Source organism: Chrysoperla carnea, chromosome X (genome assembly GCF_905475395.1).
Source record: "Chrysoperla carnea chromosome X, inChrCarn1.1, whole genome shotgun sequence".
Lineage (NCBI taxonomy): Eukaryota > Metazoa > Arthropoda > Insecta > Neuroptera > Chrysopidae > Chrysoperla > Chrysoperla carnea.
Genome location: NC_058342.1, coordinates 12,673,778 through 12,696,455, shown reverse-complemented (window position 1 = coordinate 12,696,455; position 22,678 = coordinate 12,673,778). Strand labels below are relative to the sequence as shown.

Sequence of the window (22,678 nt, the reverse complement as noted above, 5' to 3'; positions counted from 1 at the left end):
GTGATAGTGATGATGATGACTATGTTCAAGAACATCAAAATTTTAACAAATCATTCCTATATTGAATTTTATTACTGCAAGATATATATATTTTATTGTTATTGTTATAAAAAAATTGTAAAGTTTATGTTTTTGATATTTAAAAAAAAATAATACTAAATAAATTATGGATATTTTTGTAAAAAATGGTGTTTATTTTAATTCATTACAATTATGGGGTACAATGTCGCTACAAAATCATATTGATCTGTTTCAAAATTCGGAGATGATTTACCCAGAATATTTTAATGTGAGTATTGTTTGATAAGATCTGTTTAGAAAATTGTAGCCAAATATTTTTATAGATGGAATTTTATCAACTTATGGAGGCATGTCGTTGGAGTATACCTACAAAGTTAATCGACACATTACGGTATTCTTATTTAGAAGTTGATGATTGCTTTCATATTGCTGCATTCATAGTAAGAAATTGTTTGGATGCAATCTTATTTGTAAATTATGCGAAAAAGTTCAACTACTTTAAAAGAGATTTCAATCAGTTTGAAATATTACTAAATGAATGTTGTGATGATCTTACTCATGGAAGTAACTTGAGAAAAAATTGGGGTACATACGATATTCGCCGAAAACAATGGATTGGTGATAGTGCTAGACATGATGAGAGAATGTTTTTATGGTATGAACAAATAGATCCTAAAATTCTCTGTAGAATGCTATACCAACAAATGGATGGTGGAAATATACCGAAATGGTTCGAGCCATGGATATGTGCTACAAATTGTAATGAAATTGACAGATGTGATTGTGGAAGAAATAGTGATGATCATGATTGTATATAGAAATAAAAACATGAATGTAATTGTCTATGATAAGTTTTTTTTAAAAATGTGTTTGTATTTACAATAAAAAACACCTATAATTTAATTAATCATTGTTTTGTTTTATCTATGAAATGACCTCACCACCTTATTTTCAGGTTATAAATACACCTTGTTTGTGATAATTATATTCGCACCATCAAGTAATTTTGAGTAATAAACATGAATCAAAAAACATTTGTATTACAACAATATTTTTATATTGTTTTGTGTTAGTTAAAAATTGCTTCAATAAAATTTCATGAACATAGTCTAATATATATTCATATTAAAAAATACATTTCCTTTTTTAAAACACAAATATGTTCACAAAAGCGGTCCACTATGACAAAATTTTTTTGTTACAAGTATGTTCACAAAAACTTTCCACTATAAAAGGAGACTTTTTTTATCAATATATGAATCATGTAAAGAGTCGAACCCTAACCACCTGACTTTAACGTTAGATCCATGTTTAGCTAAGACCTTTTCCACTAAATAAATGTTTGGATCGTGAACTTTTTGTAATTCTTCAGCATAGAAACCACCCTTTATATCTTCGTTGTTGTAATCCTTCAATAAATATGTTCTTGGGTTTGTAAGTTTCACCTCGTGAATGGTGAATATTTCTGGTAACTACTCCGATTTTATAAGTTTTTGTTAAAAACTACTCCGATTTTATAAGTTTTTTAACAAAATTGATTTGATAACTGCTTTAATACTCTGATTTTTTCAATTTTTTTAATAAAATTGTTTTTATATCTGCTTTAATACTCTGATTTCTCAGTTCATATCTGGTTCATATCCAAATCTAACGGGACAGGAGAAAGAGAATTCTCAAGAATATGTTGAAATAAATAACATCTAACCTTGAAAAATATTGTAATTTGACACTTTAAATATACATGATAAAATTCAAGACACGTGACCGGATGTTTATTTTTTTTTTTATGTTGAAATAGATAACATCTAACCTTGAAAAATATGATATCATCATCCTGTTACAAGTTCAAACTTGTTTTAATCGACTTAAAATAATTTTACACGTGACCAGATGCTAATATTTTTTTATGATTAAGCAATGTAATATGACACTTGAACGTGTTAGATAATAATTTGCAAATCTGAATTCCAAGAAAAGAATATTATGAGTCAGCAATTTTCAAGAATATGTTGAAATAGATTTGACCTTGAAAAATATAATATCATCATCTTGTAACAAGTTCAAACTTGTTTGAAATAATTTTATATGTGTCAAAACACGTGATCGGATATTAATATTTTTTTATGATTAAGCAATGTAATATGACACTTGAAATTTACATAATAAAAATACATGTTCAAACTTGTTTGAATGGACTTTGATCTTAAAATAATTTTACACGTGTCAGCTATTCTCAAAAATATGTTGAAATAGATTTGACCTTGAAAAATATGATATCATCATCCTGTTACAAGTTCAAACTTGTTTGAATAAAAATACATGTTCAAACTTGTTTGAACATGTTTAAACTTGTTTGAATCGCATTAGATCTTAAAATAATTTTACACGTGTTATGAGATTAGAATAAAGGTTTTATTTAATAAAAATCTTATAAATATTTTTTTTTTATTTATTAATGATTAAAATTTACATTTTAAAAAAAATTTACAGAAAAAAATTATTATTATGAATCTGAAAAAACACACAAAGTATTGGTGACACTACAGTTCAATAAATTCATCAAATCCATTCCTATAACGACCTGCATTCATAGAGAAATTTTTCATTATTACAACAAATCCATTTGGTGAACTCCAACAATGTCGATATAAATCATGAAATTTTTGAAAATTCATATCAGAGCCAACATGATTGTAGAATATGTGTTTTAGATTCATTTCATCCGTTTTGAATAGCACCAAGCAATTAACATTGCCCCTTATGTTATGCTTTAGAACACGTGCGTAGCTCTGACATAGGTAGAAACAATCAATTTTTCGATGACGATCCATACTAAAGTATTCTCTACTTCTCTGTTGTGAATGACAGCTCACATCATCAAAAATGAAAAGACTTTTTTCTCGAGCTTCATTCAGACTAGGAATTTCACTAGTATCACTAAGTGGAAAAATAGCCAACCCCTTCCACTAATTTTAAAGTCTCTTCTAGTAATTGATATTTCGGTTAGTAAACAGATTTACTGTAAACATAAATGTTTTCAAAGTGTAAACCATTTTCATCTTAAATTAAATTCAACATAACATTGGTTTTACCACAACCACTAGGGCCACATATTATTGTTCATAGTGAATCTGAAAATAGACGACCATGATATGTTTGTGTGTCTGTATTTTCTGGTAATAAACACCCAGAGCGGGTTGTTGTTTATGAAAATGCAATGTAACTAAGACTAAAATTTCAATACAACCCAGAGCACTTTACGATACAGATCTACATGCGTATGCTAAACAATTTAAAATTCCGTATTTTTGTAGTGTTTTTATGTGTGACACCCTACCTAAAAGATCATATAAATATGAAACAGGAATTATCAACCATGATGTATCCAAAAATAGTGTTGCACACTGTACGGTATATAAAAAGTATAAACTGCAAGCTTTGGTAACTTAAAGCCATCATAGGAAATAATTAAATATTTTTACATCATAAAAGGCGGTGTTTAGTTAATAACAGAATACCCTGTATATATATATATATATATATATATATATATATATATATGTATTGGTGCGTCGAATTTTTAACACAATCCTGAATAAATTCTTTCTCAAGATGATTTTTTGCATGATTGCAGTTTATAAATGTATTTTGTTTTAATATAAAATTATAATTTTTTTAAATAAAATTTTTTTATCTAATCTATAGTACAAGTTGATTTATTATATTCAATATAAAGAGCATATTATATGGGTTGATTGATGATGCTTGTTAGATTTGAAAACCAGACCTCTTTCTAAACAGGTCTGTATCTAAACAGGTCTCTTTCTAAACAGGTCTCTTTCTAAACAGGTCTGTTTCTAAACAGGTCTCTTTCTAAACAGGTCTGTTTCTAAACAGGTCTCTTTCTAAACAGGTCTATATCTAAACAGGTCTCTTTCTAAACAGGTCTGTTTCTAAACAGGTCAAAACCAGTATTAAACAGGTCAAAACCAGTATTAAACAGTTTTTTCAACCTAGTATTGAAAACTTATGAAAAAAAAAAAAAAAAAAAAAAAAAATATTGATTCCAATAGTGATCGTAATATAATAATTGATAAATTAAGAAGACTACATTCTACAAACATCAGAAGAGAAATACTATCTATAATCCATTACTTGAAGAAAACAAATATAATTAAATAACAAGTTTATAATAACTTTATCAAAAATTAAAAAGCCGGAGTAAAATCGGTGAAAGCCGGAGTAAAATCGGCGAAAGTCGGAGTAAAACCGGAGTAAAATCGGCGAAAGTCGGAGTAAAATCGGTGAAAGCCGGAGTAAAACCGGAGTAAAATCGGCGAAAGTCGGAGCAAAATCGGTGAAAACTGGAGTAAAACCGGAGTAAAATCGGCGAAAGTCGGAGCAAAATCGGTGAAAACCGGAGTAAAACCAGAGTAAAATCAGCGAAAGTCTGTATCTGTTTAATACTGGTTTTAACCTGTTTAATACTGGTTTTGACCTGTTTAATACTGGTCTGTATCTGTTTAATACTGGTCTGTATCTGTTTAATACTGGTCTGTATCTGTTTAATACTGGTTTTGACCTGTTTAATACTGGTCTGTATCTGTTTAATACTGGTTTTGACCTGTTTAATACTGGTTTTAACCTGTTTAATACTGGTCTGTATCTGTTTAATACTGGTTTTGACCTGTTTAATACTGGTCTGTATCTGTTTAATACTGGATTTAACCTGTTTAATATTGGTCTGTATCTGCTTACAAACCCAAGAACATATCTACTAAAGGACTACAACAACGATGATATAAAGGGTGGTTTCTATGCCGAAGAATTACAAAAAGTTCACGATCCAAACATTTATTTAGTGGAAAAGGTCTTAGCTAAACGTGGATCCAAAGTTAAAGTCCGGTTAGGGTACGACTCTTTACACAATTCATATATTGACAAAAAAGTCTTATTTTATAGTGGACCGTTTTTATGAACATACTTGTAACAATAAAAAATTTGTCATAGTGGACCGCTTTTGTGAACATACTTGTGATTTATAAAAAAAAAAATAAAAAATATCACATTGTAAAAATATTATTTTTATTGTAAAATTTTATCTCTAACATATAAAAACAGAGTTGTATTATAATAATATTTAAAAAATATATATTTATAAATTATCGAAAATACATTATAATTATTATTCTGAAAAGTATAAAACAGAGTTGTATTATAATAATATTTAAAAAATATATATTTATAAATTATCGAAAATACATTATAATTATTATTCTGAAAAGTGTCCATTGTCATCATCATCATCTTTCTTCATAAGATAATTTTCAGTCATTTCTTTCACTTGAACATAGTCGGATAACTCGTTTGATGTAAATACACTGTAGTAAGATTGTTCAAAAATGGATAGTCCTACAATTCCATCTGTTTGTCCAGAGTGGATATTTTTTAAAATCCAGTTCCAAATTTGTTTGTCTTCATCGTCTGACGATGGGGAAAATTTCACTTCTAAGTCCATTTGTTCTACCTTATCAATAAGGTAGTTTAAAGTTTCCGGTCGACCACATTTAATTGCCATATTAACTAATGTTTTAAAATACTTTGTTAACACATTGTTTAAAGTACTTAAACTACAATTATCTTTAATCATATTAACAATACAGTTGTTATCACTATTATGATTACCAAAGTCTTGCATTTTGTATGTTTAAACTAACACTAAATTGTTTTCTATAATAATTCAACCTAACTATCAGTTTTTTGACACCCCCACCACTACTCTATCAATTGTTCATGCGCACTACTCTATCAATTGTTTGTACACCTATCACAATACCGAACCACTTTGAGGATCATCACAACAGCAGGACACATTTCTGAAACAACAGCAAAAATTAGCTAAATATTAAAAACAAAAAATATAAAATACTTACACTCAACAAATAATGCTATAGTGGCCCCATGGTTTTGTTTCACATGAATTGTGAGTAATGTATCGTTTTTGGTCAAATGGTGATAAGCCCACTTTCTGCTGTTTGATGGTATGTAAGCGGTGTCGCTTGGATTGGATGCTTTGCTGAACATGGTAAAAGTTACGGTTCTCAAGCAAACACCGCTTATAGTCCTCAAAAGTAAGTTTTCGGATAGCTGACTTCTTGAGACCCTTGGATCGTTTAGTCTCTTTTTTATTTTGCACCCGAATAGCATACATTTTGCTACGTAATCCGACAAATTCTAGCATAACATCACCATTATTTTCATCGGACATTAAACCCTTGACTTTCTTATTACGTAGTGGCATACCATAGATGTTGTCGGGTGCATAGTCAGCCGTATCAAAACGATTAATATCCTGTTTCATGACCTCATAGACGTCAGTATTTTTCACGCTATAAATTAGACTATCGGTGTCTGTGTATAATAACCTAACATTTGTGGGGTTGTACCGTTGGTACATGTAGTTGTAGTGGAAGTCATACACAAACGTTTTCGATATGTCTAAAATTGTGAAGCCTATGTAGATGGGTTTGTTGAAACGTATCTGTGATTTTTTCATTTCAACAATACTGACGTCATTGTCGAGCACCATCATACTGTGAAAATTGGGATTGGCAATTAATTTCTTCACACCATGTTTTCCATCCCAATTTTTTCGTATGTACACAACCCGATGTTTCCTCACATTCTCCATGGTTTTACCGAAGATGGCATTAATCATGAGTTTGAATAATGCTTTTTCAAACTCATTTGAGGCGTTCTTGCGCATCTCGGTATTGAAATCAATATATGGTTTCAACCATGCAGATTGATCGAATTGTAACACACGGTGGTATTTTGTTACCTTAACACCGAGTTGTGTATACAGTTTTAAATTCCTGTAGTGCACGACATAGTTGGTCTTATTGTAAAGGGTTGACAGAAGATATTTTTGTTTTGATCCAGGTGGTTTCGTTGTCTCCGGACATGGCGGTAAATCGCTAAAGTTATCATGTAGATGTTGGGGTATTTCAAGGTCTACTTCTAAAATGTACCCGACTGGTGAATCATCTGCAACATCCTCGATGTTTGGTGTGTCGACCCACTTAAAATTTCCTGTTGGTAGGTATCCACACATTGCTGCACCATATAGGTTCACCACATCATAATACATAAGGTAGACATCTTCTTGAGTTTTATCATACCCCTCTTCCATGTACTTATTGTTTGCCTTAGCATAGCGATTAGAACATTGACTTACACCGCCTCTGATTCCTTTCTCGATAAACAACAAGTCATCAATATCCGTGAACAATTCCAATTTGATATTGGTGTATTTCAACATGGCGCTCCACGTATAGCCAGGAAGTGTGTAATAGTGACTAGGATCAAGACTATAGCTATGAATACAAGTGTTACGGAAATTTTCAAAAATATCCGCAAGTAGTAACACATCAGTTTTCATATACAGGTCTGAATAATCACCTAGTGTATGTAAATTGAATGTGTTCCATACCTGTATCGCATGGTTATAATCCTCATCCGTTATGTGTTCATCTGTTAACACACTGTAGAACGCCTCCTTTGGTGGTAATTTTGTCTCTTGGAGACGTCCCCAGCTACTCATGTATTCATATGGAAATACACCTTTTCTCGTCAGCAATTGAAATTGTTCATCATTACTGACCTATAAAAAATTAAAAAACAAATTACAACCCTGTATTAAAAATTATTTATTTTTTATCATTTACCTCTTTATGTAAAATGGATTTTTTATCATTATCTAAATATGAGGCCAGATTTTCCAACTTGTCTGCGAGAAATCGGAAGGAATCAATGAATCTTAATTGAATGTCCGAGACGTGCTTTGTGAAACTGATGTACTTTTCTTTGTTGATGGGCAACACATCAACTTGACCGTCGATTTCCGTCAGCAGAGCTTCAATAATAAAATGCGAATCGTATCCACTTAAGTTGTGCATCACAACAGGTATCACCCTTGAATCTTGATAATGCAGATTACAAAATTGGTGTGCTGCTCCACGGTAGATACCTAAAATAGATTAATATAAAATTAGATGAAATTAAAAAATAATAAATAACCTGCATTACCTGTGCGATGTGAATGGTCGCGAACACGTATGGAATTGGATACGAAATCTTTACCACAAATGTGACACTTCTCTGCTGACATAAAATCCAGTTCTTGTTCGACGGTGAGCGGATACATTGGTTTAACGTGTTTTATTTTTTGCTCTAATGAGTACGCTACTTGTTCCAGTTCATGAACAAACCACTTGACACAATCAGCACCACGGTATGCCTTATAAAACGATTGGTTGGGATCATGGGTACAATGAACATAGTAACCTACACTGTAGGGTACATGTTTTTGAATATTTTTTGTATAAGACCCATGATCCATTTCCATGTCTTCATGATGTTGTGGTACCAATAGTGCCTCAAAGTCAGCGTACACCATATACTCAACACGTTCCTTGCTGTTGAAATCTTTGAACTCAACGAACCGCTCGTCATCAGTTTCAGGCATTCGTACCCGCACTGCTTCTTTCTCACCACAATTTACTGAATGCTGTTGGAGTTTGACTTCTGTAGCAAAATAGTTGAGACATCGATCACATAAATAAATTTGGCGGCGGTGTTTTGTTACACCCGATCGACACAACTTTGCTAAATTTTTTATCCAGCAAAAGTGGTGACTGTTCCCATTCTCCACAGCCAGTAGATGAATTTTCTGCCCCGCAGTGTTCGAACTAACGCGTACAGGGAAAATTTCCAAACCATGTAGAAACGTATCTTTGTAGCCGTACACGTTAATCGATAAATGCGGGTTCATCTTTTCAAATTTATTAATTTGATCCAGAGACATGGGAAACTTTAATCCATCAAATTTTAAATGATATTTATAGTGCTGGTACTTAGTTAAACGTTGAGGATCCTTTTCAACCGGGTAAAGTGCTGACATTATCGACCATAAAAAGCAGTGTTGGTCATCATTCCGGACATTAATCACAGCTTTTCTACATTTAATTGCAGATGGTAGTTCGCAAAATGTTCCAGCTGTGATCGGAGAGTACTTATTCATGTGGACTCGAATATTTATGATCATGTCAAGAGCCCAACCGCTATCGCGTTCCTGGAATTCTTCCAATTTTTTCAACAAATAGTTTTTGACATGATCAATGTACCACTCCTGCATGTCCGTTGTCAGATACATTTCCTTAGCCGACGTTATAAAAGTTTTCAAATCCTCCTCTTTGGTGATGGGCTTAATGAAATTGCCCGTGAACATAATATACACCTGAAATAAAATCTCATTAGACTATTTAAATTATAAATCTTAAATTTTACTTACCTTGAGGGGATGATTCACTAGCTCACGCCGAACGTGTCTTCTAAACATTGGAAATGCCCGGTTGAAAAATATATTTGGATCTTTATAATCCAAATTGGTAATCATACCAGTCTTCACCCTGCCCTGGTGGTGGGTTTCAATTGTCTCCCAGATTAGATGTCGATTTTGTTTTTTGGTGACACCACCACCTTGCTTAACTAAATCTAATCGCAGTCGGTGAAGTTGCCGCTGGTATGATTTACAAAGTCCAATATTAGCTTCAAGACGCAGAGGATTTTCTTTCTTTAACATCAACATCTTTTTGAATAAGCGGATGTTCTGCTTATTAAGTATCATCCATCGCTCAGCTTCCTCCACCGTCTTGATGAGCCTCAACGCTCTCTCCACTTTCTTCATCATATCAGTGCTACCACCTTGAGGTACCACGTTTAGCGTCTGCATAACATTTCGTTCGTAGGTGTCCATCTTTCAAAAAATTATATTTAAGTTTCACAATAATATTTAAAAAATTTTACACTTACCGTTATATTTTCAAATACTAAGCAAAATATACGTTACCGAACGTTCAACACTAAAGTTAACTTACAACTGAGTAATATTTGTTTTTTGTATAAAATATATAGACTAAGTTTAGAATAATAAATATACCAAAAACAAAAAAAAAAACAAAAAATAATAATAATAATAATAATAATAATAATAATAATAAAAATAACGTAAAAAATATATGAGGAAAAAACTAACTGAAGCAAAGGTGAATTTCAAAAGAGATACTTCAACAGCTACGTACATCACTTTTTATACCATTATCCCCACCACTAAAAAAGTTGTAATTTGATATTTTTATAATCGTAATTCAAACTAATTATTTTTTCTTGGAATTCAGACAAGTTTAAACATGTTCAAACAAGTTTGAACATGTTCAAACAAGTTTGAACTTGTAGCAGGATGATGATATCATATTTTTCAAGGTCAAATTAACATATTCTTGAAAATTGCTGACACGTGTAAAATTATTTTAAGATCAAAGTCCATTCAAACAAGTTTGAACATGTATTTTTATTATGTAAATTTCAAGTGTCATATTACATTGCTTAATCATAAAAAAATATTAATATCCGGTCACGTGTTTTGACACATGTAAAATTATTTCAAACAAGTTTGAACTTGTTACAAGATGATGATATCATATTTTTCAAGGTCAAATTAACATATTCTTGAAAATTGCTGACACGTGTAAAATTATTTTAAGATCAAAGTCCATTCAAACAAGTTTGAACATGTATTTTTATTATGTAAATTTCAAGTGTCATATTACATTGCTTAATCATAAAAAAATATTAATATCCGGTCACGTGTTTTGACACATGTAAAATTATTTCAAACAAGTTTGAACTTGTAACAAGATGATGATATCATATTTTTCAAGGTCAAATTAACATATTCTTGAAAATTGCTGACTTGTGTAAAATTATTTTAAGATCAAAGTCCATTCAAACAAGTTTCAACATGTATTTTTATTATGTAAATTTCAAGTGTCATATTACATTGCTTAATCATAAAAAAATATTAACATCCGGTCACGTATCTTGAATTTTATCATGTATAAAGTGTCAAATTAGAATATTTTTCAAGGTTAAATTAACATATTCTTGAAAATTGCTGACTAATGTCAACGTCCCGCCCCCCGTTCACTCTCCGCCACTATTGGTCAAAGCCAATGACGTCATCAATGCTTAGGCAGCCATTCCTTCCCCCACCACACCTCCCGACGCCATCTTGATTTTTACAGCGCTACTATTGGTCAATGACGTCCCCCTCCAACTTCGCATTCAACCGAGGTTTGCCCTTTTTGGAAAAGTGTACCATACTTTGGGGTTGAAAGTGGGCTCGATTATCTAACGTCCAATTCCCGCCCCCTTTAACCCCCACTTCCAAAACCACGCCCACCACTTTAAGCCCCACTTCCGCCTAGAAACACACTAACGCTCTGTCAGCCACGCCCCACCACACCTCCCAACGCCATCTTGATTTACTATTGGTCAATGACGTCATCCAACTTCCGAGGTTTCCAACATTCACCTAGGTTTGCCCTTTTTTGAAAAGTGTACCATCCAAGCGGGGTTACTTGAGGTCAAACTGCGCCAGGAGGTACATGACTCTTCTACTACTCTATGTGCCAGGAAGCCGACGTAAATCCTGCGCTCCTTCAGGATGGTCTTCCGCCATTCCGTTGGTAGCTCACACAGGACATTCTGGGTATCACCCTTGCCCATCCTGTTGAGCACCTGGAACTGCTTTTTGACCTCCTCCAGGGTCAGGTTCTTCAAGCTGGTTCTGGCCACCGCGGTGACCAGCTTATCATCCGTGCAGGATTTAGGTACATCATGTACCAAAATCTTAGGCAGAAGACCCTTCGGGTCTTCTACCTGGAGACCGCCCGCACGAAATGCGCCACACTGCTTAAGCATTTCTGCTTCTTCAGCCGTTTTGGTCTCGATAACGAGACCATCCCGCATCCTCCGAACAGCCCTAATGCGGACATCTTCGGGGGGGGGGTGACGCACTCCAACATTTTCCCCTTTACCTGATCGCCGGTAAGGGGTTCAGCAGCAGATCGTACGACCACTGCGTAGGACCTTGCAGGTCCTTTCTTCTTCTTCTTCTTCTTCCTATTTTTCTTCTTTGGCTGCGGTTGGGCTTCGGCAACCGCAGGTTTGGCAGCCCTAACACCACTAGGGCCTGGTGTTGCACCCGTCGTCACCTGCGAGTACGCGCGGGGTGCCGGTGATGGCGCTTTAGCCACCTGTGGTACCGCACGGCCCGTTTGGGACATATGCGTCGCCATAATACTCGTGACCATCACACGAATCTCCTCCTTAAAACTGGCCAGTTCGCCAGTAATGGTCGGAGGAGATGGTGAAGGGACAGATTGTCCCTTCTCGAGCTCTTCCACTCGTTTCAACAATGCAGCCACCAGGTCCTTATATTTGGCATAGACATTGCCAACCTCGGTAACATGAGCTTTGCTATGTCTGCTTCCCACAAAGCCTGACATAACATTTTTCACGACTCTTCTCAAAGTCGCCGCTCTTTCGACGAAGCCCGCAGCTTCCGAGTCAGAAAGTTCGGACCCAGTTGCACTCGGTCTTGAGTCGCTGGGCTCGATTTTCCTCCTCTTTTCGCCCAAGGGCCTTCAGCTTGGCCCTTCTGCGCCCCGTCCGTCTCCATTTTGTCGCCCTTTCCGGCTGACGACTGGCCTCCAGCTTCCACAATCTTCAATGTACCATCCATATAATTCGTTGTACGACTAATCGTGTGTGAAGGAGCGAGCCGAGTATAGTTGGGAACGGGTACACCCAAGTAGCAACAGATCCCGTAGGTATCGGTTACTACCACCCCTGTACTCAGGGGCCCAACACTCACCTGGGGTTACCAAGAACGACACCGGAATTCAAGGACGTGCCGTTACCCGCTCGGAGCAACACAGGTTCCGACCCCTGTGTTCAACGCACACTTCCTGGCCAGGGTCCGAAGCTAGTCGTTAGACCTCCCAACCACACACGTCTCGGCAGCGCTAGGCGCACATCAGACTTTTGCTGATCCCAGATCAGCGTCGGCCACTCCCAACGTGAGTGAAAGATCGGCCAGCCACATATAGGAAAAACATCAAAACAATAGGAACAAAGACAGCCACTAACGCCACTGAACAACACAGGGATGCTGGTTTAATGGGTTTTCCTTCCCACACGCAAACTTTGGTCCGGGGGAGCAAGCTCCAACCAATCAGTGGTTAGTGCAAACCGATCGGCATCCCCTATCCGCCACCCGGGGACCCGCCTGGTACCAGTGTGCTCTGGTCCCACCGACGCTGCCGGTGGCAGGTGTAGATAGGGACAATGGGAATCTCGTTAATCCATTCATGCGCGTCACGTATTAGATGACGAGGTATTTGGCTACCTTAAAAGAGTCATAGTTACTCCCGCCATTTACCCGCGCTTGCTTGAATTTCTTAACGTTGACATTCAGAACGCTGGCCAGAAATCATACTGGCCATCGCAATGCTTTGTTTTAATTAGTCAATCGGGTTCCCCTACTCGGTGCCAGTTCTGAGTTAGCCGTTAAATGCTGGCCGAAGAGAACGATACGCATATATAATAAATAATAAAATCTACGTATACAAGTATATTTCAATTAAATTATTTTATCTATATATATTTAGTTAAGTCAGCAATTAAGCAATAGTTAATATTTTACTATCTACACTACACTATATAAAATTGTTAGCAGCGTTGGTTACAACATATTAAAGTATGTGCCGTAATCTTAGACCAGACCCACAACAAATAAGTATTTTTTGATATTGATTGAACTCGATTTTTAATAGTTCACTCGATTTGTATCACAATAGTCAAGAAAAGTTTTTTTCATTTTCCATGTTACTACGGGACCTCAAGAAGAGGGAACAATGAATGATTTTTTTTTTCTATTATGCCAATCAGAAAAAGATATGCCAGATTCCTATTCGATATTAAAAAAACTAAAACTATATATTCTCACACAAATTATAGTTTTATTAAAAACTTTGTAACTACATGGTGATTCCGTTGGTTTTCAAATTATTTATATTTAAAATATTTTTTATACATTGAAATAGAAACCATTATACCAAATTTCCATGTAACAAATTATTAAATTAAAACAAATTATTCAATCAACATATCTGTTTTCAATCAGCATATCTAAGACTTCGGTCGTATCTTCAAGTTTTTGTTTGACCGCTGTGTAATGTTCTTTTCATTGATTGTTTTTCGTCCCGTAACTCTTTGTTTCGCTAAAGTCAAGCTTTTTCTCTTGTTTCTTTTGGAAGATCTTCACTAATGAAGATACTTGTACCCTTGAGATATCTACGCTTACTAAATATTTCTTGTTTCATTTTATAATTTGAGAAGTATATTTTAGCATCTTCGAGATATCAGAATGGCTTTTAAAGTCAAATTTAACTAGGTCTCTTTATTTTTTTGTCTTTGTAAAGCAATTTTGTTGTTATTTTGTTCTTGAACTGTACCTTTTGTTAATATTTTTTCCTGTGTAAGATTGATTTTATGTCACGAATTTCTGACATTAAACTGTCCCTTTTGCTACTTATTTAGTCCAACTTGTGATCCCCAGATGGTGTTGCCATTGCTTTATTTAAGAAATTTATCAAATTATACTTAGAAACAAGTGAAAACAAACAATTGACTGAGTTAATTGTTGAAATACCATGTATAGACAGTGTTGATGAAGCAATTGTTTGTTTTTTGACGGCACGTTAATAAAAAAAGATATCCACTTTTAAATAGCTACACACACACTGATATTCCCATATTAATGTATACTATAAAATTTGCACCTAATAAGCGCCCTCGTGGGTAAACAGTGATGTTTACAAAAAAAATGTTTCAAACAAAAGTTGTTTATTTTTTATAAAGAATATTTTTTACATTTAAACTTTTGTTCTATCTCTAACGGTTTACAAGATGGGTCCTACGGACCCAAGACCCAATTGACCTATATTGCTCATTTACGAACTTGACCTGTTTTTAGGTTTTCATATAAATACATAAATAAATTAACCCCACATAAAATAAGGTAATCTAAAAATATGACAATATTTTAAAATGTCGCTGTTTTTATTAGTTGTTGTAGACATATAAAAAATATCATTCGATAAAATATTTAATATAAAAAAATTTGTCACTTAATGATATTACTTAAGAAAACGAACAAATAAAGGATTTCAATGGATTGAAAACAAAAAATTCCATTCCATTGTTTTGAGCCCTATTAACTAACCTGCGAACTACCAATATGTGTGTATGTCTTTAAAATTGAAAACCTGGATAAGAAGTGAAACATCAGTATGTGATAAAATTGAGTACAAAGTTAAAATCAACTTATACAAATACTGCTAGATTTTACGATGATGCCTTGGTTCATTAGATCTTTAATATGGCCTGAGGTGGGAAGAGTATGAAGGGTGGGTTTCTCACTGGAATGTCTTCCTTCATCTGAATCCCATAGTCGTAGTCTCGAGCGCAGCCAATTCTGTCTGTAAGGACGTCGTCAAAAGCGGCTTTTGTTGAACATGTGACAGGGTCGGGAACATTATAATATTACATGCGCTACCGGACGGGTGGTCTGTGAAGGGTATGAGATGTTTGGGGTAAATCCGAAAACTACTATGGAGTTGATGAAGTTTAGTTGAGCCTTCATTTTGGACAGAAAATTCACTCCCAAACAGAATCCCAGACAGAAAATTCAATAGTAAGTCATAAGTTTGGTCATTTTATTAAATTTAACTTGTATTACAATATCGAAAATAATGGATAGTTAACCTATATGGGAGACATCTTGGCTAGGAATCAACAATTATATTTACTGTCACCATTATTAATTTCACTTAAAAATTTTGGTGAATATTTGTTTTGCCATAAGGGCAATTACTTCTTTTCAAACTGTCCTAAAACTATTAAAATTTTTAGTTTTATTTTGGATTTACTCCTGAAGAAGATTCTGGAATTTATAATAAACGCGAAATTTCAATGCGTTATTATTGAGCGACAGGATCATGTTTTGGAAACTTTAAAAGAGACAAACAAATTGAGCACACGAATAACTTGGAGTAGTTGCAAATTTCTTCAAAAAATACGAATCGGCAGGCGCGCTGGTTCCAGCATTCACGCATTTCGTTCGTTTGTTCATCACAATTGCAGGGCTATTCTTTTCAGTTAAACTAAGACCGATTAAATATCTATTTGAGATAAACAATATTTCAAGATCAACTCATTTTAAATAAACTGAATGAATAAATGATGGTAATTTTTTTCTTTAATTATCAATAAGGAGTACGACGAAAACTATTTAAGCAATTTTATTGCGTAATTTTAGTACTTTAAACATTCCTTTTCAGATCTTTTCTCTCTTTCATTCCCTCCTCTATTCCTGATAGACTGTATGCTGCCAAATAAATGCATAAAATTGAAGCAATAAATTTGTTTATATTTTTCTTTAAATAAATTTAATGCTCACTTGTGTAAAAACTACACTGAAACTGTATAATATCATTTAAAATAAAAAATAATAACGAAAAATGAAGTTGAAATTGAAAGTTATTTATTAATATCGTCAGCCTAGCCTTGACCTATAATACCTCATCTTTAAATAAATATCATTAAATAAATATATCGAAATATAAGATAAATATTTATCTATAAACAAAACTCGGAATACAAAATGAGTTATAAATAAACTCGATTTCTTTTTTATGTATAGCTGGTTTAAATGGATGATTAACGTTTGGAGATGTTTTATACCTTCATTAAATTTCACCCATTTTATGTAATAATGAAATATTAAGTGCTCATTGATTTCGGTATAAACAAAAACTCGATTTCTTTTTTTATGTATAGCTGGTTTAAATGGATGATTAACGTTTGGAGATGTTTTATACTTTACTTTAATTTCACCCATTTTATGTAATAACTAGCTGTTAAACCCGCTTCGCTGGGTTGTTTTTGCACATTTGAATATCAAAATTGTTAAATGAAAGACTTTTTTTTTAATTCTCTCTGTATGTACGGAACAGTAAGATTTTTTTGGACGATCCTAATATTATGTCTACACTCTCTGTGTGTACGGAAAAGTAAGGGAAAGATCGATAGAAACCCATGGAACATTCCAGAATATTCGAGAAAGTTCTAGAAAATTCGATAGAAATCCATAGAACATTCCAGAATGTTCGAGAAAATTCTAGAAAATTCGATAGAAATCCATAGAACATTCCAGAATGTTCGAGAAAATTCTAGAAAATTCGACAGAACCCCATGGAACATTCCAGATTGTTCGAGAAAGTTTGATAAAATTCAATAAAAATCCATACAACATTCGAGAATATTCGAGAAAGTTCTAGAAAATTCGATAGCAATCCATAGAACATTCCAGAATGTTCGAGAAAATTCTAGAAAATTCGATAGAAATCCATGGAGCATTCCAGAATTTTCGAGAAAAATCGAAAGACATTTGCGCCAGTAGCGCCATCTTGTGAAAATTGTACTATTGACAGTGGCGCCATCTATTGAAAATTATTAGAACTATTTTTTTAATCTATTTTCTATGAATTCCTAGATCATTTTTAATTCCACCCCCACCAAACTACTTTATTCACAATGCACCCCCACCAAACTCCCTTATTCATAATGGGAGCCTAAGGGCTACCCAATGACATAATCCCCTACCGAAGGTCAATGGTTAGTTTTAGGGAAAATCGGGGACATACAAACAAACACTCTCTTTTTATATATATAGATGAAATAATAAGTGCTCATTGATTTCGGTATAAACAAAAACTCGATTTCTTTTTTTTATGTATAGCTGGTTTAAATGGATGATTAACGTTTGGAGATGTTTTATAGTTTCAATTAAATTTCGTATATGAAATCGTCAGTGGAGCAACTTCAAGACGCCAATCAAGTTGCTAGTCAATGGACTTCGTTCATAAAAGTTCTCATTGTCTGTTATCGCTGTAACTCCCCTTTGAGCTATTTTGACTTTACATTCAAAAACAAAAAGCGATACTCGGTAGAATTAATAAATATATTCCTTAACAGGAACATTGTTGAAAATATATGTGCTGTTCCGAATCCGATTGCGCGGGTAGTAACGCACTCGGTGATCACTTTCAGCGTACTCACAGCCTCCAATCTGTTGGTTAGTATTTTATCCCAATTAATAAACACATTTAAATTATTATTCATATTTATTTTGTCCAAATAAATAATTACATGAATTTTATTATTATTATTTTATTACATGAAGTTTTTTGTATATCCATTGAATGAATCACGTGTTCCTATATATCATTACTGAATGTCATGTTGAGTTTTGTTCCATACACCGTAATGTGTTTGTTCCATGCCACGCAGTCCATCTATGACTCATCATAGACCTGCATTTAATTATTTATATTTTTCTATAATATTTCATTGTGAAATAACGTCCCTAAAAATTAAAGCAATAAACTTCCAAATATTTTTTCTTTAAATCAATTTAATACTATCAACTCTGTAAAAACTAAACTTGAAACTTTATAATATCATTTAAGCTAAAAAATAATGAATGCAAAATGTGAATGATCCGAGTTAAGATTTCATTATCGTCCATTGTTGGTATTTCTAGCATAATCTTACAAATACAATTTACCAATACAAATTTTAAAGGATCTTTACCAATGTATTCTTGCAGTCTTTTTAACTCATCACTAGCTGCAACGCATACTAAATAAAATATAAATATCAATATATCATTTAAAGTAGCTTAAAATATCTTAAATTCGAAAGAAATATAAACGATTTTTTTTTATTTTTTAAGGTTAGGACAACGCAACTTACAATCACTGTCAAAAGTAGCAGCTATTAATATATTATTAATATTTATGGTTTATTAGTACTTACCGTCACCATCAATGCTGAAATCCACTCGTTATCGAATTTATATTAATTTTGGAAAATATTTTAAATTACAAAAGATACAAAAGACGGTGAATACGGTTATTTTGTTGGTAATGGGCAATTGTTTGGATTCGATATAATCTAAAAATAATGGAACATCGATGAATCGAACATTAAACAAATCGATAGAAATAATCGATGTTTAAAAAAAAAAGAATGTATTAAGCGCTCATGTATTAAAATTGTGATGATTGGTGTTCATGACGAATACACACTGACTGAACGTGAACGTGCATCAACAAATGCTAGCAGCCATTACTGAGTGAATGAACTAATTACTAAACAAACGAAAGTTTTATAATTAAGTTAATAATAATTAAATCTATTGTAACTGGTTTTATTTAATTAAAACCCATTCACAAATATTGCATAAATACATCAAAATTGAAGAGCAATTATCATGTTGATATTTTTTGAAATAAATAAGAATGGTTTTAGTTTTTCTGAAAATGTTTATAAAATTGTTCAAGAAACTACTAAAAAAATATGTGCAAATAATAAAATACGTTTTATGATTTGTGAATATTCCATAAACTTTTCTGAAAGTGCTTGCAAAATTGTTCAAGTAATAACCTGAAAAATATGAGAAGATGAGAAATAACGTTTTATAATTTGTTAATATTCCATTTAACATAATGCGTTGATTATTAATTGAAAAATGTTGACTTCATGTTGAAAAACTCATGTGATGAAATTTATTAACAGTATCAGTGCTTAATAATTTTTGTATGGAAGACACAAAATGAATTTGATGGAAGTGTTTCATTTTCTTCAAAATAAATTATGGGAGTTTTAAAAATACTTTGTTCAAGGTATCATGGTATTTCAATCTGAACCGAACAGAAAACTCCACACCGACGTTCTTTTAATTCAATAAAATATAATAATATGAAAATATTTTAATTTTCTCAAAATGATACCTAAAGTTCAGTTCAAAAGGAGTTTGTTACCGCAGTTTTTCAATTCATTTTTTTGAATTCGTTCTCGAAATGTGCTTTTTTTGTTGATTACTCAACACTATCATTATTCCTGTTGTATATTTTTTTGTCCTAATCAGTTCAATGGAAACTTGGACAATTTTCCAATATAAAGATGTCTTCTTCCAATTTTTTATTTTGAAAAATAATTTATTTCAATATTTATTGCTTTACGTTAACTTTACGTAATTTCGAAATGTGTTTGTGTTGTTGATCGTTCAATACTATATTTCAGTTTTAGATGCCAATGATGAAATTAATTCAAAGAAGACTTCATATTATTGGCGTTACCTTGCTTTAGGTCAAATTTGATCGAGTAAATGAATGTATTGATTACTAAATTTTTTTGATCCAACGCGGATCATTTTGTTCGAAATTGAATTAAGTAAAAGACAAAAATTAATTTTTGATCTAGCTCCAATTTCCGGGGATTTTGTCTTCTAAGTCCCCAAAATGAAATGCTTAAAAAATATAGGCCAGAATACCACTCAGCAAGTTTTTGAAGTCGCTGAATTCGAATCTAATCATGAAAACTGTGAAAATTCAAAATGATATCCGAAAATTTCAATTTAATAGCCGGCTCTCATTTGTCAATCGTAAAATTGAAACATGATTAAAACAAATACTTATATCAAGAAAATAAAATTATCGTGAGGATGAATGTTTCGAGGTTGCTGAATCCACACATACTAGTTGCTACAAATTTTTTATTGCAAAATCATAAATGCATATTCGAACATTTTTATGTTCAAATGATTTCATTGGAACTCCAGTTTTATTGTTTTTTGCTGATAAAGAATGCTCGTATAATGAAAAAAATGTACCCCCCCCTACATAAGCAATAGCATTTTTCTCTAAATCATTTAAAATATGACTCAAAACTTCAGATGGAATCTCAACCGCTGTAATCTCTGCTTCTCCTCTCTCCTGATTTTCACTCTAATAAAAAAAAACCATTAGTAAAAAATAAAAGTAATTTTTTGTAACTGTTTTCAGAAAATTTTAAAAAATTTTAAAATCGATAAAAATAACAATATTCTAACTATAATATTTTAGAAACGTAGAAACATAATCAAGTTCTTAAATAAATTTAACAAAAGTTATCAATAATTGTTAATAATCAAAACTTATTATTTACCTGTAGGATAAATGTTTGCAATGAAATCAGCAAATCCGACACATCATCTTCACAATTCCCTCCCACAGAATGTTTACTAACAAAGTTAGTGACCAGAAGAGATTTGTAAAACGGTCCAAAAGCATGGCACGATGGATTCGACCACCGACTTCCTCGTTGACGAACTTTCCCGAAAAATTCTCTAAGGGATCTTGGTTCAAAAACCTGGGAACCAACGTCTCAATTCCAAGATCCTTTAATTTGTTCGTCAGTATAATTAAATTTTCCAACGTAAACACCCAATTTTTGAAAGTCGGTGGGCGTGCCATTCGTCTTCCACTCGAGTCGAGGCATTCCATACTTTTGAAAATGGGGATAGCCTCTCTCCAAAACTTTACTTGTAAGCTATCCCGTTCCTTAAAATCTATCTGAGTTTTGAGTTTTTTTCCTCCTTCGTTGAAAGGTCCGCAACCATTGACGCTATCGAACACATCATCCATAAATTTTAGAAAAACTGCCGTTTCTGTAGCGCGCCTCTCCATTTTCGTTTCACCAATAGTGAATTCTGAAAAATAAACCTCATTAAAGTTTTTTTTTATATTTACACTTAATTGGCAATAAAAGTTTTACGCAAACACTTACACACTTTGCTAGTGATGGAATGTAGAAAATCAAATTTTAAAAATTATTGTCCATTTACTGAAGAATTAAGAATATTTGTAAAAATGTGAATCTTTAATAAAATAAACTTTATCTAACCACTTTTGGCCATTAAATTGATTCCTGCCGCAACTGAACGACTAAAAATTTGGGCACAAACAGAAACTTTCATTTTTTTTTAAATTTTTGGATTGTCATGATGCTCCGTCAACTTGTGCATTACTCTAAGATCGCCACTTGGAGAGTCCAATATCCAAGCCTTCAGGATATCGTTCCACTTCGCCACTTTTTTTTCACCGTCTTTCTGGAATAAAATATTTTTTGATATCAAATTATTTCTTATTCCTTTTAAGAGATGGGGAGTGTCAAAGAGAGGAATTATTGTTGATTCTCCAATTTCAAAAACTTGATGCCTGAGTTCCTCACCTCGGGCCAAATATTTTCCCCGCGTATCCTCTAGTAAACGATGGATCGCCATGATATTATTTGACCCTTGGTCACAAATAGTACCGACAACATTAAATCCAGCATTTTGGGCAGCCAAAATAATTTCTTTAATGGCCTTTACTATTTGTGGCCCTTTTGCGGCTCCATTCACAAACTGGTATAGCACCGGCTGTTTCCAATTTTGGACAATTCCTCATAAAAACCTGCAATAACGAAAAATAAAGTAAGTTTGAGTTAAAATAGATATCATAAAAAAAATTATAATATAAGATTTTTAGAATAAATGAAGAGTTGTGGATACAATGATTAAATTACAATAATATAAATCGGCATTTTTGTCAACAAATTCGATCTACAAATATATTTTATTATATGAGTGAGTAATAAAAGAGATTAAAAGTGAGTAATAAAAAATTATTTTGTAAATAAACATAATGACAGTAGACATAACTATTTATAGTCGATAACATAGAGTACAACATATATTTTTTCTTTGTTTTTGTTTAAATCAGCGCTCCAGGTAGCTTGATGTGAACTAAATTTATCTAATAAA

General features: G+C 32.9%; 2 protein-coding genes across 3 annotated transcripts; one reads left to right on the top strand and one right to left on the bottom strand.

Annotated features, from left to right (window-relative positions):
• Positions 1 to 244: 244 nt before the first annotated feature.
• On the top strand, positions 245 to 858 carry LOC123302410. Its single transcript, XM_044885336.1, has 2 exons — positions 245 to 289; positions 345 to 858. Exons 1-2 carry the CDS (start codon positions 266 to 268, stop codon positions 837 to 839), a joined length of 519 nt encoding a protein of 172 aa, XP_044741271.1. The 5' UTR covers positions 245 to 265; the 3' UTR covers positions 840 to 858.
• Positions 859 to 20,956: 20,098 nt separating this feature from the next.
• LOC123302401 lies at positions 20,957 to 22,148 on the bottom strand. Of its 2 annotated transcripts, none has more exons than XM_044885325.1 (2): positions 21,778 to 22,148; positions 20,957 to 21,583 (listed from the first exon to the last, which is right to left on the bottom strand). In XM_044885325.1, exons 1-2 carry the CDS (start codon positions 21,848 to 21,850, stop codon positions 21,066 to 21,068), a joined length of 591 nt encoding a protein of 196 aa, XP_044741260.1. In that variant the 5' UTR covers positions 21,851 to 22,148; the 3' UTR covers positions 20,957 to 21,065. The 2 variants fall into 2 exon arrangements, 1 of the variants encoding a protein (XP_044741260.1); XR_006535503.1 differs by lacking the exon at positions 20,957 to 21,583 and adding an exon at positions 21,661 to 21,717.
• Between the last annotated feature and the right edge of the window lie 530 nt (positions 22,149 to 22,678).